The sequence below is a fragment of the Prunus persica genome, chromosome G1 (genome assembly GCF_000346465.2).
Source record: "Prunus persica cultivar Lovell chromosome G1, Prunus_persica_NCBIv2, whole genome shotgun sequence".
In the NCBI taxonomy this organism is placed as follows: Eukaryota; Viridiplantae; Streptophyta; class Magnoliopsida; order Rosales; family Rosaceae; genus Prunus; species Prunus persica.
The window spans coordinates 38,219,814-38,236,463 of NC_034009.1; the positions used below are offsets into that span (position 1 = coordinate 38,219,814).

Below are 16,650 nucleotides of genomic sequence, written 5' to 3' on the forward strand. Positions count from 1 at the left end.
TGGATAAACAATCAATATACTCAAAAAACAGATTAATATTATCCGATAGAAATTAATAAGTACAATCCACGTACCAAGCGCCCTTAAAGTTCACCATCAACTTTTTACGTGTAATTATAGCTACAAGCTAAACATAATTGACCAACAACCTTTCGTTGTTTTGATGAATAATTGGTGTATGTTGACTATGAAGATAATGAAACAAGGGGCGAACAAAAAATCACACCTAACCAAAATAAACAACATACCTACTTATACTTTTCCCTCATATGCTCAGCAGAAGATTCCTTCCTAGTTTCAAAAACTCTTTCCCAAGAAATCTTCGAGTCCAACTTGGTGGTCCCCCATTTTCCTAGAAAAAACACTCTACTTTTTCCAGAATAAAATTTTGCAATTAGTCAATATGATCATTAATTGAATATCGACCATTGAAAAATATACACCGGCTAGGCCAGGCGACTACGACATTTTTTTCGCCAGAAAGTTCAGATTAGATGACGAAGAAGCGGTGAGCTATTAGCCACGCACGCCTTTCAAGAAATTAACGGCTACGGTTCTCTCACCCGCCCAATCCAACGGCTCACCTAACATTTCATTAATTTCGCGCGACTTAACCTGCAAAGCTTCTTGTTTCGTCGCCTACACTAACCTCACACGCTGTTGCACTTAACAACGAATCACCTCGCGACGCGTAAGTTGTTATTTTAATTATCTCGATAATTACTTTTTGGTGATTGGACGAGCGCATGATCCAATACTCACAGGGGGTGACGAAATCGTTAAAGTCTGAGTTTCACCATTTGTTGGTTGGGGGAAGGCCAACGCTAAAACAAAAAGTAAAAGATTCTAGCCGCGTCAAGAAAACGACACAGAATCTGGTCGTTTCGAGGAAGTTACGTTATGTTAATATCAGTCTCTTCTCTCCAACATTTTCCACTTTCAAAAACGCTTCAGCTTTCTTCTCTCTCTCGGTTTTCGCTTCGCAAGCTTTGGGACTTCAGGTGAAAACATTTCTTTGATTTAGTCTGTTAATATAAATTTTTCCTTAATTGTTTGGAATTTTCTGTTCAATGAGATTGATATAATTGTAATTTGTTCATTCACTTTTTTTGTTCTTCACGATATTGATCAAATTCCTGAAAATTTGGAGAGGTTTTATGAATCTGGTTTAGAATTTGAGGGTTCATAGGCTGTGATCATGGAGAAATGAATTTCATAAGAATTTGTTATATGCTGTTTTATGGGGACTGATGTGGTAGATAGGATAGGAGTCAGGTGAATTAGCAAAGTTATTTAAAGCTACATCCATAGATTTCAATTGTTATTCAATTCTTATCATACTGAATTTCAATTGGCAAAGAAAAAAGAGAGGAAGAAAGATTGTATGCTATGCATAAACATACATTGGAGGGAATTGATGGTGATTGATCAAAATGCCTCGCGAATGGCAATGAGTTTTGAACTGATTAGTTGGAGTTGTAGTGCTTACTGGGTTGTGCTAAGTTTCAGTTTATGTTCTTGAACTTGAAGTTGGCACATTGACTATATAAGAACACTTGCAAGGTTTGCTATTGGTGTGTTTATGCTTAATATGAAGAAGGCCCGAAATGAGAGCAAAGCGCTAAGAGAAAAGAGAGAAGAGATTAGAGTGGCTGAATATGACGCGGCTCGATGTTGATAAGTAGATGGACTTACTATTAGAATATGAGCATCCAACCCAAAACCAATTGGCAATGGGTGGAGAGGCCTAAGATCATTTAAACTATAATGCAAGGCATTAATTTCCCGATGAGGGATTCACACTCTCAACACTTAGGGATACTGTTGTTGAAAAGGTGGTGGCAAAATAACCATGAGCGATTTAGTCTTTTGGTGATTTTGTGAGTATTAGTTTCCTGCATCTTCAATTAGGAAATATTCTTTTCTTTTCATTAGAAACAGTATAGCTTTAACATAGATGGGATTCCATTTCAGGAGTTTATTTTCGTGCAATAACAACAATAGGGTAAAGCAGCAGTTACAAATTTGAAACATCTCATAAAGGTTCTTGTATACAAATTTATACTTTGATTGTTTAATTGCTTAGAGTTTCAGCTCACTTAGTTGCAAATCTATGATCTTTCCATTTTGTTGAGCTTTCTTCCCCCTTTATCTTTTCTTCTTAATGTTCATTTTTACCTTATTGAGTTTTTTCTAGGGTAGTCATCTCTGATTTCTGTTTGTAGGTTATAGAATTATTTATGAATACACTTTGTGTTCTATTTCCCTTACTATGTGAATGCTGGTTTGTTTGGGTGCATTTTGTCTAGAACCTGACCTATTCTTTTCCTTTATTCCCCAAGCAAAGATTGGTGAATTTAAATTACTCTTGGCCTAATCTGTACCGAGTCTCAACTGATGGGATGGGGAAACATCTACAAAAGACGGATGAAAGTTTGCTCAGTTGCGTTAATGATATACCTTGATTACAAGGTAAATTTCATTCATTTCTGTTCATTTATAGGTGGGATATTTAAATACAAAAAACGATATTAAATTGTTATTGTTTTTTTCCTTTTATCACTGAAGGCTTTGCAGCAACGGGAGAAATGGATTAGCAAAAGTAAAGGAGCTACTTTATGGGAAAGTGCTCATGAGCGCAATGCTAAACGTGTTCTCAGTTTGATAATAGAGTTGGAAGGTTTGTGGGTGAAACTTGGGCAGTATCTATCTACAAGAGCAGATGTACTTCCTGAGGCATATATTAGCCTTCTCAAACAATTACAGGACTCTCTTCCTCCTCGTCCTTTGGAAGAGGTTATCTCTATAGGTTTCAAACTTACAATATCATTATACATTAGACTTGCTGAACAATGTTGGTAAAAATATTGGGTTTTTCTGCCTTTGATGTTGAGAAAACCTATATCTGCTTTCTTGATGTTATTGATATAGTGTCTTGTGTTCTTTTGATACTATTTACTGTTTGCAGATCTTTTAAGTTCTGTCATTCAAACTCTTCATCAGGGAGAGGATTTTTTATCCCTCTTTGTCGTAGGCTTGGCCACGTTATAGCCCGGTCTAGCCAACCTTGAGTTCCGCTCTTGATCTCATTTGTTAATTCTGATAATTAGGGATCTATTTTTTATTTCGCTTGCTAACATAGTAACATCCCCATTTCCTGCGTCTATAAGTTTCTACATACTTCATGCATCTGCTTAACCTTTTGACCTCCCCTCACTCTCAATTTTATATTACAATTATCATCTGCTAGTACTTCATTGGCTAAACTGAAAATTTTGTTTCCACAGGTTTGTCGAACCATACAGAAAGAGTTCGGAAAATCAATGGATGAGTTGTTCTTAGATTTTGTGAAAGTTCCTTTGGCAACAGCATCAGTAAGATTTTCATACTCTTGAGTGGAAAAATATGGGCACTTAGCTCAGGGTCATTGCTAATTGATACTCTGATTCTAGGAAAAATAAAAATCTTACTGGTTTCCCATTGTAATTTATGCAGATAGCACAAGTCCATCGTGCTACCCTGCTTAATGGGCAGGAAGTAGTTGTTAAAGTTCAACATGAGGGCATCAAGACAATTATTTTGGAGGTTTTTCATACTTTGGGTTTTAAAATTTTGGGTTAAAATAAAATTAAGATCACTATAAGATTGTATACTTTTGTGTTGCAGGACTTGAAGAATGCTAAGTCAATTGTTGACTGGATAGCATGGGCAGAGCCTCAATTCAATTTTAATCCTATGATAGATGAATGGTGCAAAGAATCTCCCAAAGAACTTGACTTCAATCATGAAGCTGGTATAATCAAGTTGTCTGAGATAGTCAGATACTTACTAGTCTAGTTCTTGTACCAGCTCTCTGACATGCATGTGAATTTAGTTCCTTCTTCTTCTTTTTTTTTCCCTTTTTTTTTTAATTTTGGAAAGTACATGTGTGGTTGTGCGGAAAGTGGAGTCATTTTAGGAAGAAGTGGAGCTTTAGTGGAAGGCGTTATACATCATACAAAATGACCACTCGGTTGACTGTTAGTCATGATAATTTGTTTGGTTTTGTTCTCTTTTAATGAATTTTTCAGTAATGAGGCGCTTTGGTGTTGAAAATGCATGAGCCCATTTCCCAAATTGACCACTCAGTTTACTGTTAGTCATGAATTACCTGTCTGCCATACTCCTAGATTTTGGCTTAATGCTGAAATATTATTTATCCTTTCAGTTTTTGCAATCTTGATGACAGTTTGTTTTAAATGGGCTTGTTTTTTTTTTTTCTGGTCTAAACTTTTTTTTTTTGTTTGTTTATCTACTCTTTGTTTCTGTAGAGAATACCAGAACAGTGTCTAAAAATCTTGGCTGCAAAACCAAATGTGACGATAACACGCGTGCTGATCAAGTAGATGTTTTGATTCCAGAGGTTATTCAGGTACTATATGCTTCATTCGTCTAATGTTAATGTATATGGCTTTGCAATCTCAATAGCATTTAACCGAAAACAGTATGAGCAATTCTAGGATATAGGGATTTGAGATTGTTATGGTTGTTCTTGCATGTCTCAATTTATATGAAAAAACTGAAGATAATGTATAGTGGTTGATCTAATTCATTTCTATAAATTATGGATGCTGTCTTTCCTTTTTCATGTATATTACTCATTTACTCTGCCTGCTGCTTTTGTTGACAGTCAACAGAGAAAGTCATCATTTCAGAGTTTATGGATGGCATTCGTTTAAATGACATAGAATCACTGGAAGCATTTGGTGTTGACAAACAAAAGGTTATTGAAGAAATCACACGTGCATATGCCCACCAAATCTATATTGATGGATTTTTTAATGGAGACCCTCATCCTGGTATCCCTCTTCCCCTCCACTGTTTTTGTTTCAATTCGTTAGTCAACAAGTTTCCAAAATATTATGTTCTACTTGGTTTACTGCTCTGAGTCCCTTTTGCAGGAAACTTTCTTGTGAGCAAGGAACCTCCACATCGTCCTGTTTTGCTTGACTTTGGGCTTACAAAGAAATTGTCAAGCTCTTTTAAAAAAGCACTAGCAAAGATGTTCTTGGCATCTGCTGAGGTTTGTGCAAACTGCTTTCAGTTTGATATCTTATGGTTAACTTGATGTTAAGAAATTTAGGTGAGTAGGCTTCATGATTTAAAGAATCGACCTTGGCATCTACTGAGGTTTTAGAGCCATTAAAAATTGCTCTCTATGAAATGAAATAGCGACCAGTAATGCTGTAATTCTTCTTGGGCATGTTTTAATTCTTTCCTTTTAGATGCCTAGGATCAGCATTTTCAAAAAAAAAATTAACAGTACTGTGATGATTAATAGTAATGCCTTTTCAACTGATGAAGGTTGATTGTTAGAATAAATAAATGCACTGTCAGTATAAACGGGGAACAATCTGCATTGAATTAAATTACTCAATGATGAATAGTAATGTGTTTAAATTATATCTTCCTTCTGAGTGTATTTTACTTACCTGTTTGATTTCTGTTTGGATTTTTTTTTTTTTCTAAGGATTATTACTAAAAAGTAATTCTTTTTGAATCATGAGATTGCAATGCTTTTTTGTCACAGGGGGACCACGTCGCTCTATTGTCTGCTTTTGCAGAAATGGGTCTTAAATTGCGCCTGGATATACCAGAGCAAGCAATGGAGATAACAAGTGTATTCTTCCGTAGTACAACACCAGCCAACGAGTCTCATGTAAGTATGCAACAAGTTTTGAGATTTTTCATTTTGGGCTTGTTAAATTGTTTCAATTTTCCAACTTCATAAGTCCTCTCCGATTCGGTTTAATTTATGTACTTATGATTTTCTTAAGGAAACAATGAAATCTTTGGCCGATCAAAGAACAAAAAACATGAAGGTTATACAGGATAAGATGCAACTTAACAAAAAGGAGGTTAAACGCTTTAATCCTGTAAGTTTTATGTATAATGTCCTCCTATCCATCGTGCTTCTCTGCTATGTTTATTGATTAATTCCATCCGTGCTTAATTTACGTTTTTATTAGGTTGATGCATTTCCAGGTGATATTGTAATTTTTGCACGAGTCCTCAATCTTCTCAGAGGTCTGTATTCAAAATTTTCTCTGCTGATGTTAGTATTAAATAACTATACCTTTTAAATTTATCGTTTGACTTGGATTTAGGGCTTTCTTCCACAATGAATGTCCGCATTGTATATCAAGATATCATGAGACCATTTGCCGAATCCGTTTTACAAGGGTAAGTCTATCCTGATGTTGTTTTTTGTTAGTTTGTTTTCATATCCGATTCATTTCTGATGGAACCAAAACTTTTCAGAAACATTAATAGGGGACCAATGGTAAATGATCAGTGGGTCTATGATACACCTGCCCACTCTGATGTGGAGGCCAAGCTGAGGCAACTCCTAGTTGAGATGGGGAATAACAATAAAATACTTGGAGTTCAGGTGTGCACCAATTCATCTGTTGATATGATGCCATGAAAATCTGAACAGTTCTTTTCCGTTTATGCACCCTAAAGCTTGATATTGCATTATCTTATTGTGCTCTCTTATTACCCCCATTGCAAGTCTGAGTTTCATTACAGTGGTGTTGCATGTTCTTTGAATGCTGATCTATTCCATTTAAAGTTTTTTATTTTAAGGGTCTGAATTAGCTACTTTTACGTTAGAAGTTACTTCTATGGGTTTGAGATTTTTATGCCAGAATGCTAGATGCCCTTGAAATCGTCCATTTATTTTTACTTATGCTTATGTATTGAGGAGGTACAGAAAGACTGAAGTGAGGTAAGATTTTCTGTATAAGAGCAATGTATGCATGTTGAAATTCTGTCCTGAGTAAGTGTAATATTATAAAATGGAATTACATTCAAAGAATTCTGAACTAAGAGGTGTAAGATGACAACTAATTAGGCGGCACAAATAACACAAGACGACTCTCAATTTCTTTTTAAGGCATGTGAAAATGGTTTCATATTTTTTAGATAGGTAAGTTGTTGATTGTTTGTTTCTTTGACTCTTTTTTCTCTGAAGTTATAATTTGAATCAAATTTTCATGATTGCATTAAGGTATGTGCCTACAAAGATGGTAAAGTTATTATTGACACTGCTGCTGGAGTGCTTGGTAGATATGATCCTCGTCCAGTTCAGCTTGACAGCCTTTTCCCGGTTTTTTCTGTAACAAAGGGTATAACAGCTGGAATGCTACATTGGCTGGCTGACACTGGGTGCGTATTAGTATGGTTCCAGACTAAGCTCTCGTTTCTTTTTTAGCATCTTCATGGCTTGGTAGATAGTATTTCATTGTGTGAGGTGGTGTGGATTACCCATTGCATTCTGTATAACAGGGGAATCCATCACAGTAAAAACTTCCACGATATGATCCATGAACAGAAAAAAATGATGTGGTTAGGTATTACCTGTATGGCTTCAGGAGTTTGATAAAATACCTATGGTGCATGTTTACTACGTTGTTTTGATATAATAGTATGACGAAATAACTTTGTCAATGCATGATATCTTTCTGCATTTAAGTTATATAATCTAAGTTATTTACAGAAAATTATAGTTGGTGTTACTGTAAAATTACATATGTTAATGTTGATAAACAAGGTAAATGTTTGTAGTTATTCTGCTTTCAGAAAATTGAAGCTGGAGGAAAATGTAGCAAATATATGGCCAGAATTTGGATCAAATAGAAAAGATCACATAAAGGTATATAATTTGAGGTTCAACTGCTGAGATACTTATTCCAAATTCCAACATCCATTAAAGCTATAAACGTTTTTAATATTGCTGTGATTATTTATTATTTTCTTTTTTATTTAGGTCCATCATGTGCTTAACCATACATCCGGACTGCACAATGCGTTGGCAGATGGCAGAGAAAACCCTTTGCTTATGGCTGACTGGGAGGAGTGTTTAAACCGCATTGCCATGACAGAACCTGAGACTGAACCTGGCCAGGAGCAGTTCTATCACTATCTATCTTATGGTTGGCTATGTGGTGGAATCATTGAGGTATAATTGCCTGTTTAATATTCTGTCAACTGTTTAGTACTGTATGTAGTGGAATCATTGAATGCACGACCGTGAATTCCCATTTTCAAAGCTTGCTTTGTATATTTTCTAATTATCTGTTCGGATGGAACAGCATGCATCAGGGAGGAAATTCAAGGAGATTCTTGAAGAAGCATTCATTCACCCCCTCCAAATTGAAGGCGAGATGTATATTGGAATCCCTCCAGGCAAGTGTACTATGTTTTTGCTTCATTAAATGCAAGGAATATGTATCAAGAATCTGCAATCACACATGTTTGTTTTAGTTGATTGATTGGTCTATGTCAGTAGGAAACTATTGGTTCAGTTGTTTATCAGAATGTATTCTGGTAATCATATATCTGGGTTTTGATTTATTTATTTATTTATAAATTACCCTGCTTTTTGTTCCTCTTTTAGGTGTGGAATCTCGACTTGCAACCCTTACACCAGATACAGAGGATTTGAAGAAGCTTTCGGGGCTTAGCAGTCGAGCGGCCCTGCCATCCTCCTTCCAGCCAGACAACATTATACAACTTGCTTCTGTATTGCCTGCTCTATTTAACATGCTAAACATTCGTCGTGCCATAATACCTTCAGCTAATGGACATTGCTCAGCTCGAGCTCTTGCACGTTATTATGCAGCCTTAGTTGATGGTGGTGTTGTTCCACCGCCTCATTCCTCCTCCTCTAAGCCAGCTCTTGGTAGCCACCCTCACATTCCCAAGTATCCTGTTCAGAGCTCACCCAAAAAGCAAAAAGGTAGCAGAACCAAGAAGGTAGCTGCTGCTTTCAGGTGCAGAACAAATAAATATGAGCAGACACCACAAGACCCAGACCAGGATATCGTTAGTCACAGTAGAAACACGAGCAACGATAGCGACACCGGTTTGACTGAGGTCATTGTGAGTCCCAAAAACGACAATGATGGTAAGATCTTTAGCAACCCCAGAATTCATGATGCTTTCTTGGGTGTGGGGGAATATGCAAATTTGGTTAAGCCAGATGGGAACTTTGGACTTGGGTTTAAGAGGTATCGTTCGAAGGACGGGCCCCTTACTGGATTTGGACACTCGGGAATGGGTGGATCCACGGGTTTTGTTGATATAGAAAACAGGTTTGCCATTGCTGTGACCGTGAATAAAATGACATTTGGAGCTGCGACTGGAAGGATAATTCAGTTTGTTTGTTCAGAGTTAAATATCCCAGTGCCAGAGGATTACTCAAAATTCGCAGAAAGCGGATCTGAGGTGGGAAAACCTTTGATCAATTGAGGCTGGAAATTTATAAGCCTTTTTTTTACCCTTCATTCCCATTATAACTTGTATCACACATTTTGACTTCCCCCACATGAATGAGTGTATATAGTATTATACTTTTATAGTGATTGTAATTTAAACAGTACAGTTTACTATAAGTGAAAATTTGAGCTCACTTGAGATTATTCCTTTTCATTTCATTTTCCTTGTTGCCGTTATTTTGTTAGTTACATCATTGCGGATCTATTCCGCTTATTAGTCTAGTGATGTTTTTCTTTTTAACGTTGAAATAGGTCTCAAATTTGAATCTCTCATTCTACTAATTACAAAAATAAAAATAAAAGCGTATCACCCAATTCAAAGATTCTCTTATATGGTATATGAGTAGTTGTAGAACTCATAGACAAGAGGATGACATTATTTGTAATTCAATGATCTTAAAAGTCATTTTTCACTTCTTTCTTATATTTTTACGCAGGAGAAAAAGTGTTGATAATAACTTTTTTCAGTCCTTGTGTATTATTTCTTGAATGAATTTACATCCACAACCACATGGGAAGTTGGGAAGGAAGATTTAAATAGTGTAGCAGATCCCACGTGAGATGATGGCCAGTGCATGCAGACGATTAGACAAAGAACAATAATTAATTGGTAAATAGGTGGAATAATTTATTGTTGCAGGTACGAATATCGGAATATATAAAAACAAAAACGCGGTTTTCTGCCCCTTCATGTGCACTCTAAAATAGTGGGAGGAATTTTCACCCCCAATAAAAAAGTAGTTGGAGGAAATTGATCTGCAATAATAAATTTCATTTCTTCGAGCTCCCTTCAGTGATTTAAATTATCTTCAACTGGTTTTTTTATTTATGAAGAAGCATTATCAGTGTCCTCCATGACTCCATGCTTCAACCAAGTGCTATATATTGCTATTTTCATTTTCTTTGAGACTGAGTAATCCGTGTCAAGAATTCGACTTTTATTTTCTCTGTTTTTAAATTCATCGCTAGTGATCTAGCGTCGTGATTTGTCATTATTTTTACCCTCGTTAAGAACGAATTTTGTTGATTGAACATACTGAAACTAGCTTTAGATATTTCTAATGGACAATTTAGATTAAAAGTCAACTAACAATAACAAGATAATCCAAATTTCCATTATATGGGATCTTGGCACAATCTCGAGACCTTCCTCTGTGTTATTTTCTTTCAAATGTTGCTGATACACCGACCAACTCTAAAACAATTATGACAGTATCCTCTGTCCATTGCATCAATGCCACACACAAATTCATATTCAATATAGCAATTGCCAGCTTATATTAAGAATCTTAATTGATCGATCAAACAAATAATTATCACAATTAATAAACTATTGTTGCAATGGCATTCATGTAGTTTCACCAAAACAACCAGGGTCTTTTCTCATGGCCAACACTATAAAACTGTGGACAGTAGCCATGGAGGAAATCACACATATCATTTCTCTATATTTCAACACTTTCCTTAGTGTTCTTGGGGTCTATATATATTATATAGGGGCATTATGGGAATAACTGGAGTTTGCTCTAGGTTACTTGGGGACTTGGTTCAAGCCTTTGGAGGGGTCTCAAGGCCAAGCACAGAATGCAAGCCACAAAATGGCAGTTGCAAGCCACAAAATGCAAGCAAAGTTGATGAGTCTATGGCAAGGGCACTGATCACAGTGTTTGGGATGGAAACCAACGGAAGAATCAAGAAGGAAAACGCACGGAGGGTGGTGGAGAATCTAGGGTTGATATGTCATGAGGAAGACAAGTCGAGTTTTGACTTGCCAGGGGATGATCATGAGGTGCCAGTGGAGGAGGTTCTTGGTGGTTTGGAGGAGGAGGACGATGGGTCCAAGCGCAATGAGCTTTTGCTCGAGGCATTCAAGATTTTTGATGAGGATGGTGATGGGTTTATAGAGGCTGTGGAGTTGAAGAGGGTGTTGGAGTGTTTGGGGTTGGGGAGTGGGTGGGATATGGATCAGATTGAGAAGATGGTGAGGGTTGTGGATGTGAATTTGGATGGGAAGGTTGATTTTAATGAGTTTGAGTTGATGATGGGGGTAAAATGTTAGAAATGCATTGCTTATTCTTTTTCTCAACAATATCTGTTGTACCAATTTGTATATGAAATGGATTCAAAATCTTTTTCCATCAGCAATGCCCAATTATTTGTTAACTCATTGTTTCTTCAATTTTTTTCTTTGACTATAACTTGCTAAACAACCTGAAACAAAATTTCCAGAAATTTGAAGCATAAATCAAGATTGGTCACAAGGGCTTGTTTGAGACTGATTTTGAAAGTGTTAAAATTGTTTTCTTACAATCAAAAGCGATTATGATATTGTTTGGCAAAAAAACATTAAAAACGTGATTCCAGATCATTGGACTTATTGCAAAAACAATTATGAGCAAAAGTGCTTGCTACATAAGCAAATCCCAAACTGCCACAAATCAATTATAGTGCTCCACACTAAGCCTACAATTATCTTTTGAAAGTAAAGCAAGAATCCCAACAACTCATCACACAATTTCATGTCAAAATGATGTATACATCTTGCATTATTATATAGTTTATGGGATGATATTAACAATGTAGATTCAGATTTATGCAGATTTTATAATATTAAATGGTGCATAAAAATCATTACGGGTGAAGTGTTTGACATGTTGTATTGACTTGATTAGTTGGCTGCACACTCACTCACAAGTCAAGCACCATCAAAAGTGGGAGGGATCAAAAGCTTTGACATCAAAGTTTGGGGTGCGCGTGCGTGCAACCCTGGATTTGTCTGCTTTGCCAACAAAACGCGGTTTCAATGCCTTCAAAATAATTATAAAGGACAGTAGGCAGCATGATATTCTTCCTTCTTTGCAAGCTCAATTATTACACAGAGGAAACAAAAAGGAAGAAGAAGAAAGCTATGTTTGACTTGGAGAGTGTAGGAAGTGCAAATTAAATTTAGAAAGCAACCTTTTTGCTTCACTAAATTACTAAATTTTACAGGAGACATACAGGCTAGGAAGGAAACCATAAAAGAAAAACAAGAAGAAAAAAGGGCACACTTCTAAAAACTGCATACAAATCTGCCTACAGGCTACAGCATACATAATTGACAAGGAGGCATTTCAATCCTTTTCAGGAGTTCTTCACCATATATCCGACACGCAGCTTACGGTATTGCTCATGATTCTGTTGCTCAGATTGCTATTAGCCATACCAGCATTTCCAAGTCCAAGGCCTCCATTCTGCCCGGAGACTGCCATTCCAGCGTATCGAGCGTCATCTCCGTGGATGGTGACGGTTGGCGAGACTTGTGCTACCCCGCGCAGGTTATGGGGATTGAACTGTTGTGGCGTGCCTAGATGGCCTTGACGAATTTGATTCAAACTAGTGGTTATAGAGCCCCGAGCAACCATGTCCTCAGCTAGCTTCACCTAAAATGAAATGATTCTTCTTTAGTGATAATATTCCTTAAAACATTTTAGAACTGTGTCGTGGTTATATAGCAACGTTGTTTATGTTCTAACATGATGTTAAAGTTGTTCGTTATTTGTTTGGTTATAAATCTACTACTTCACTTGCAAGAACAAAGGACAGCAAAGGGCCAGAGGCTCTGTTTTAAAGCCTTCCCAACCTCTTTGAGCCTACATATTTGGTTTTAAAAATTTCTCTTCTCTTTTTCGAAGTCTCGATTGCTTTTCCCAAGTGTTTGATAGTTCTGTGCTTAAACAGACTCTCTGATGTTATCCTATACCTTCGCTCTCAAAGCTTCCACATCTGATTTCAGCACTCTATTATTCGTATCAGCATCACGGAACTGTTGAGAAGCATCCGTAAGCTGCCTATATAAGGTTGAATTTTCTCCTCTCAGTTGTTCAACCTGAAAGAAACCATGAATTCAATTTCTCCATCAGACTTCAAATTACTCAATCACAAACTTAACAGGAAAAAGAAAAAGAAAAAGAAAACGAAAGCTTCTGTGGGAAGAAGATAGTAATATCGCATTCGAAATCAGATTTATGATGATGCTCAATTTATCTCTGACTAATATGGCATACATGCATAATCCTTAATAAAACAGAGTAGTCTTTCAAACACTAAGTTATTACAAGAACATTTCCTACCTGGAACTCGAGATCTGCCAACTGTGCTTGCTTTCTTCTTCTTGATCGCCTCGCAGACTCCCTATTCGAGACCATCCTGCAGGGTAGTGACAAGGTAATGCAGTTCAGATCAAATCCATCTAGTATCTCAACATTTAAAAGACCAAAAACAAGAGAAAGACAACTTGAAATACCTTCTAATTCGTTTTATATCAAGGGGGTCTGTGCTATCTCCACATGGACCAGCTTCTATCTCAAAATCATCCTCATCCGACTGGTCTCCAGAGGAACCACTCTCGGCTCCTCTTGCTTGGTTATCTCTGGCAATCGGTTTAGCAGCCGACGTTGGACTGCCAACTGAAAACCACATATTAAAAAACTAAATCAGAAACCAAGCCAGGAATTGCTCAAGAACAAGTCCAAAGTGATAAACATAAAAGCACATGAACACACACACAAGCAAAGTGTAAAGGTGCATATATATATATATATATATATTTGATGTTTCATAAAGCATACCGCATATTGAGGACTGAGAATCCATGGTTGCTGAGATGCTGGAGTTCTTTGGAGTGAGATTTTGAGTGCAGAGAAGGGTTTCAGTCAGTTCACCGCTGCTCGAAAAACCATTCATTATGTCCTGCATTTATGGAATATATCTATATACTGTGAATTCATGTGCTTAGCTAGAAATCAAAATTTGACACTTCATTTTGTCCTTGTCGTGTAATGGCTGCTAAGAACTTTTGGTAGAGTCTCAAAAGCCACCCACTGTACCACTGAGACACTGACTTATTTATGGAAAACAAATCAATAATATAAAACACAAAGGGAATAAAATAACAAGGCAAAAAATTGAAACTAAATAATGTGGATGCCCAATTGGTTGTGCTTACTCAAGGTATCAACATCCACCTTATTTTTATAAACATGTGTGCCAGTGGCTACTGGCCACAACCTAACTCAATTGGGCTCAAATTAATGGTTTAAAAAAACCATGGACGAGTTTTTTTTTTTCCTTTCAAATTTACGAGAGACAAAAAATTCAAACTGAATTATCTTCTGACTTTGAAAAAAAAAAAAAATTATCACTAAGTTTAAGCGCTAACAACTAAGATGTAACGGGTAATTGGGTTGCTTTCATTTGACATGGGATTAACAATTTAATAATCAAAAACATATTTTAAGTTTCCATGGTCCCATAACTAAATTCTTAATTATATATAAATATTTGTTATTGGATGTTGGAATTCTATATGTTAATTGACATGAGCCTCTCCATCCTCTCATCATGCATGATGTAACCAGCTACCTAAAATGTTTTTCATTAATTATCTAATTAATATCTCACGACCTTTTTTTGGTAAATAAATATAACACTATCATTCAATATTCATTCTCAACACCACAACGACGACGTTTTAGGGCCCAAAATATTAAATGCCACGTCATGACGTTGACGTGACAGACAACTCTACCCGGTTTCCAAAAACAAATGAGAGAGTATATGAGTGTGACTAACCCGGCTTTTGAAATCGAAGCTGAGGTCACCGGCCCAAACGTCGCCAAATAGAACCTCCGTATCGGCGAAATTCCGGTCCCTCACGTAAGCCCGAAATTCTCCTAATTTTTCATCTTTGTAGCTCTGCGTATCGGCGGCCTCCTGACCGATCATGGACCTATCCAGAAACTCCAGAGCCTCGCTCAGAGAAAACTCCGAGGTGCTCTGCTTCAATTCGGAGCACGCGAAGAGCGACGACGACGTCAGTTGCGAGTGCGCCGCGGAGCACATCGCCACGTGTTTCTGCTCCATTGGGAACTGTCTGTGCTACCTCCGGTGAGATTAGCAGAGAGAGAAAGAGGGAAGGGGGAGGGAAATAGGACAGACGGAGGGAGGTATAAATAGGAAAGGGCCATGAGGCAAAGTACGTAAAGAAAAAGTGGGCGGCACATGAAGTTAAAAGTTTGGTGTGTTTTAGATTACCAAAATACACTCGTTCGTTGGCCGAAATGGCGGGGGTGATTTGTTCTTTTGTTGTGTGTTTTCGACTTGGGGGATCGTGGGTGGTATGGTAATTAAGCAAAGCGGGTTCTTCGTGTGCAAGTAATGCAATTTATATTTTATAATTTTTGAAGATCTGAACCGTTGATTCCTAGAATCTAGAAAGAATCAGGATGCTGACACGAAACAAGTTGATTTAGAGTGGGCTCACCTGAATCTGCTATGTGTTTTTAGGTCCTCAGTCTACAAGAAAACTTGTGACTCAGAGTTAAAGGAGACATTGAATAGGTAATTGCCTAGTAATATTTTACCTTTTTTCTTTTGATTACTAATGGATGGATGGAGCCGGTGTATTCGAAATTGAAATTTCTTTCAATATTAAGAAGAAAAATATACGCAAATAAAAGCTAATCGACAATATTTTATTCACATAATTTAAAGTTGTTATGTACATGAAATTATGTTTAATTATATGATTTTCAATTAAGAATACGATCACGTAACATCCAAACTTTATGAAAGCATTACATTATAGAAAGAGGGTTAGGAGGAAAAAAAAAATTGAATTTGGAACGAGAACTGTCCTAGTTGTAATTCACTAGGAAAGTTAGACAAAATTTTCCAAGACCAATACCAAATTTTTTTAATTTGGACAGGACCAATGATGAAATTAGTTGAAAGATTATTTTTGGGTCCACATATTTAAATAGGTTAGACTTACTATCATGCGAAGTCACCTAATGAATTATTATAATGATATGCCCTTTCTCGATTTGGTTGTTATTACTTGACACGTCATTGTCCATAGGAATTGGACATAGTTTCAATGAATTTAATAGTATGAAGAGCTATAGCAATTTCAAATTTCTCTCAATTGCTAATGCTAGGCTAGTATTTTCTTCATCCTCCTTAATCAAGCATGGGTTCGGGTACAAATAAGACATTAATCTTTCACGCTTACAGATAACTTTGACGTTCATGTTCACGGATGACTATGAATTGTTTATAATAAATTTATATTTACTAGGTGTTAAAAGAGGATAAGACACAAAAAAAAACTTGTGCGCTTTGCTTTATGCCGTTGGTATTGGATCCAATATGGAAATATATAGTTATAATTTCTTGGATAAAGATTGAATTAGAGAATTTGATCAAGGAAAGACTCTAGTTCCTTAATGAATTTGGATAAGCTTGAAACCATGGTGGGCACCAATGAAATGCAGTCAAAAACCACCTT

General features: G+C 36.6%; 3 protein-coding genes across 6 annotated transcripts; 2 read left to right on the forward strand and 1 right to left on the reverse strand.

Moving 5' to 3' along the window:
• Window positions 845–9,474, forward strand: LOC18788647. 4 transcript variants are annotated; one of them, XM_020554173.1, is made up of 19 exons: window positions 845–1,001; window positions 2,343–2,472; window positions 2,569–2,796; window positions 3,288–3,374; window positions 3,496–3,585; window positions 3,667–3,793; window positions 4,311–4,411; window positions 4,670–4,838; window positions 4,941–5,062; window positions 5,570–5,698; window positions 5,817–5,915; window positions 6,009–6,066; window positions 6,147–6,222; window positions 6,301–6,430; window positions 7,052–7,209; window positions 7,624–7,696; window positions 7,811–8,002; window positions 8,136–8,229; window positions 8,441–9,474. In XM_020554173.1, exons 2-19 carry the CDS (start codon window positions 2,398–2,400, stop codon window positions 9,292–9,294), a joined length of 2,862 nt encoding a protein of 953 aa, XP_020409762.1. In that variant the 5' UTR covers window positions 845–1,001; window positions 2,343–2,397; the 3' UTR covers window positions 9,295–9,474. The 4 variants fall into 4 exon arrangements, with proteins under 4 accessions (XP_020409762.1, XP_007225353.1, XP_020409764.1 ...); XM_007225291.2 differs by having other exon boundaries at window positions 2,348–2,472; XM_020554175.1 differs by lacking the exons at window positions 845–1,001; window positions 2,343–2,472 and having other exon boundaries at window positions 2,612–2,680.
• On the forward strand, window positions 10,767–11,461 carry LOC18791746 (probable calcium-binding protein CML43). Its single transcript, XM_007226124.2, has one exon. The coding sequence runs from the start codon at window positions 10,825–10,827 to the stop codon at window positions 11,377–11,379; it is 555 nt and encodes a 184-aa protein (XP_007226186.1). The 5' UTR covers window positions 10,767–10,824; the 3' UTR covers window positions 11,380–11,461.
• Window positions 12,152–15,306, reverse strand: LOC18792534 (basic leucine zipper 9). Its single transcript, XM_007222147.2, has 6 exons — window positions 14,934–15,306; window positions 13,931–14,051; window positions 13,606–13,768; window positions 13,433–13,508; window positions 13,063–13,188; window positions 12,152–12,742 (listed from the first exon to the last, which is right to left on the reverse strand). Exons 1-6 carry the CDS (start codon window positions 15,222–15,224, stop codon window positions 12,455–12,457), a joined length of 1,065 nt encoding a protein of 354 aa, XP_007222209.1. The 5' UTR covers window positions 15,225–15,306; the 3' UTR covers window positions 12,152–12,454.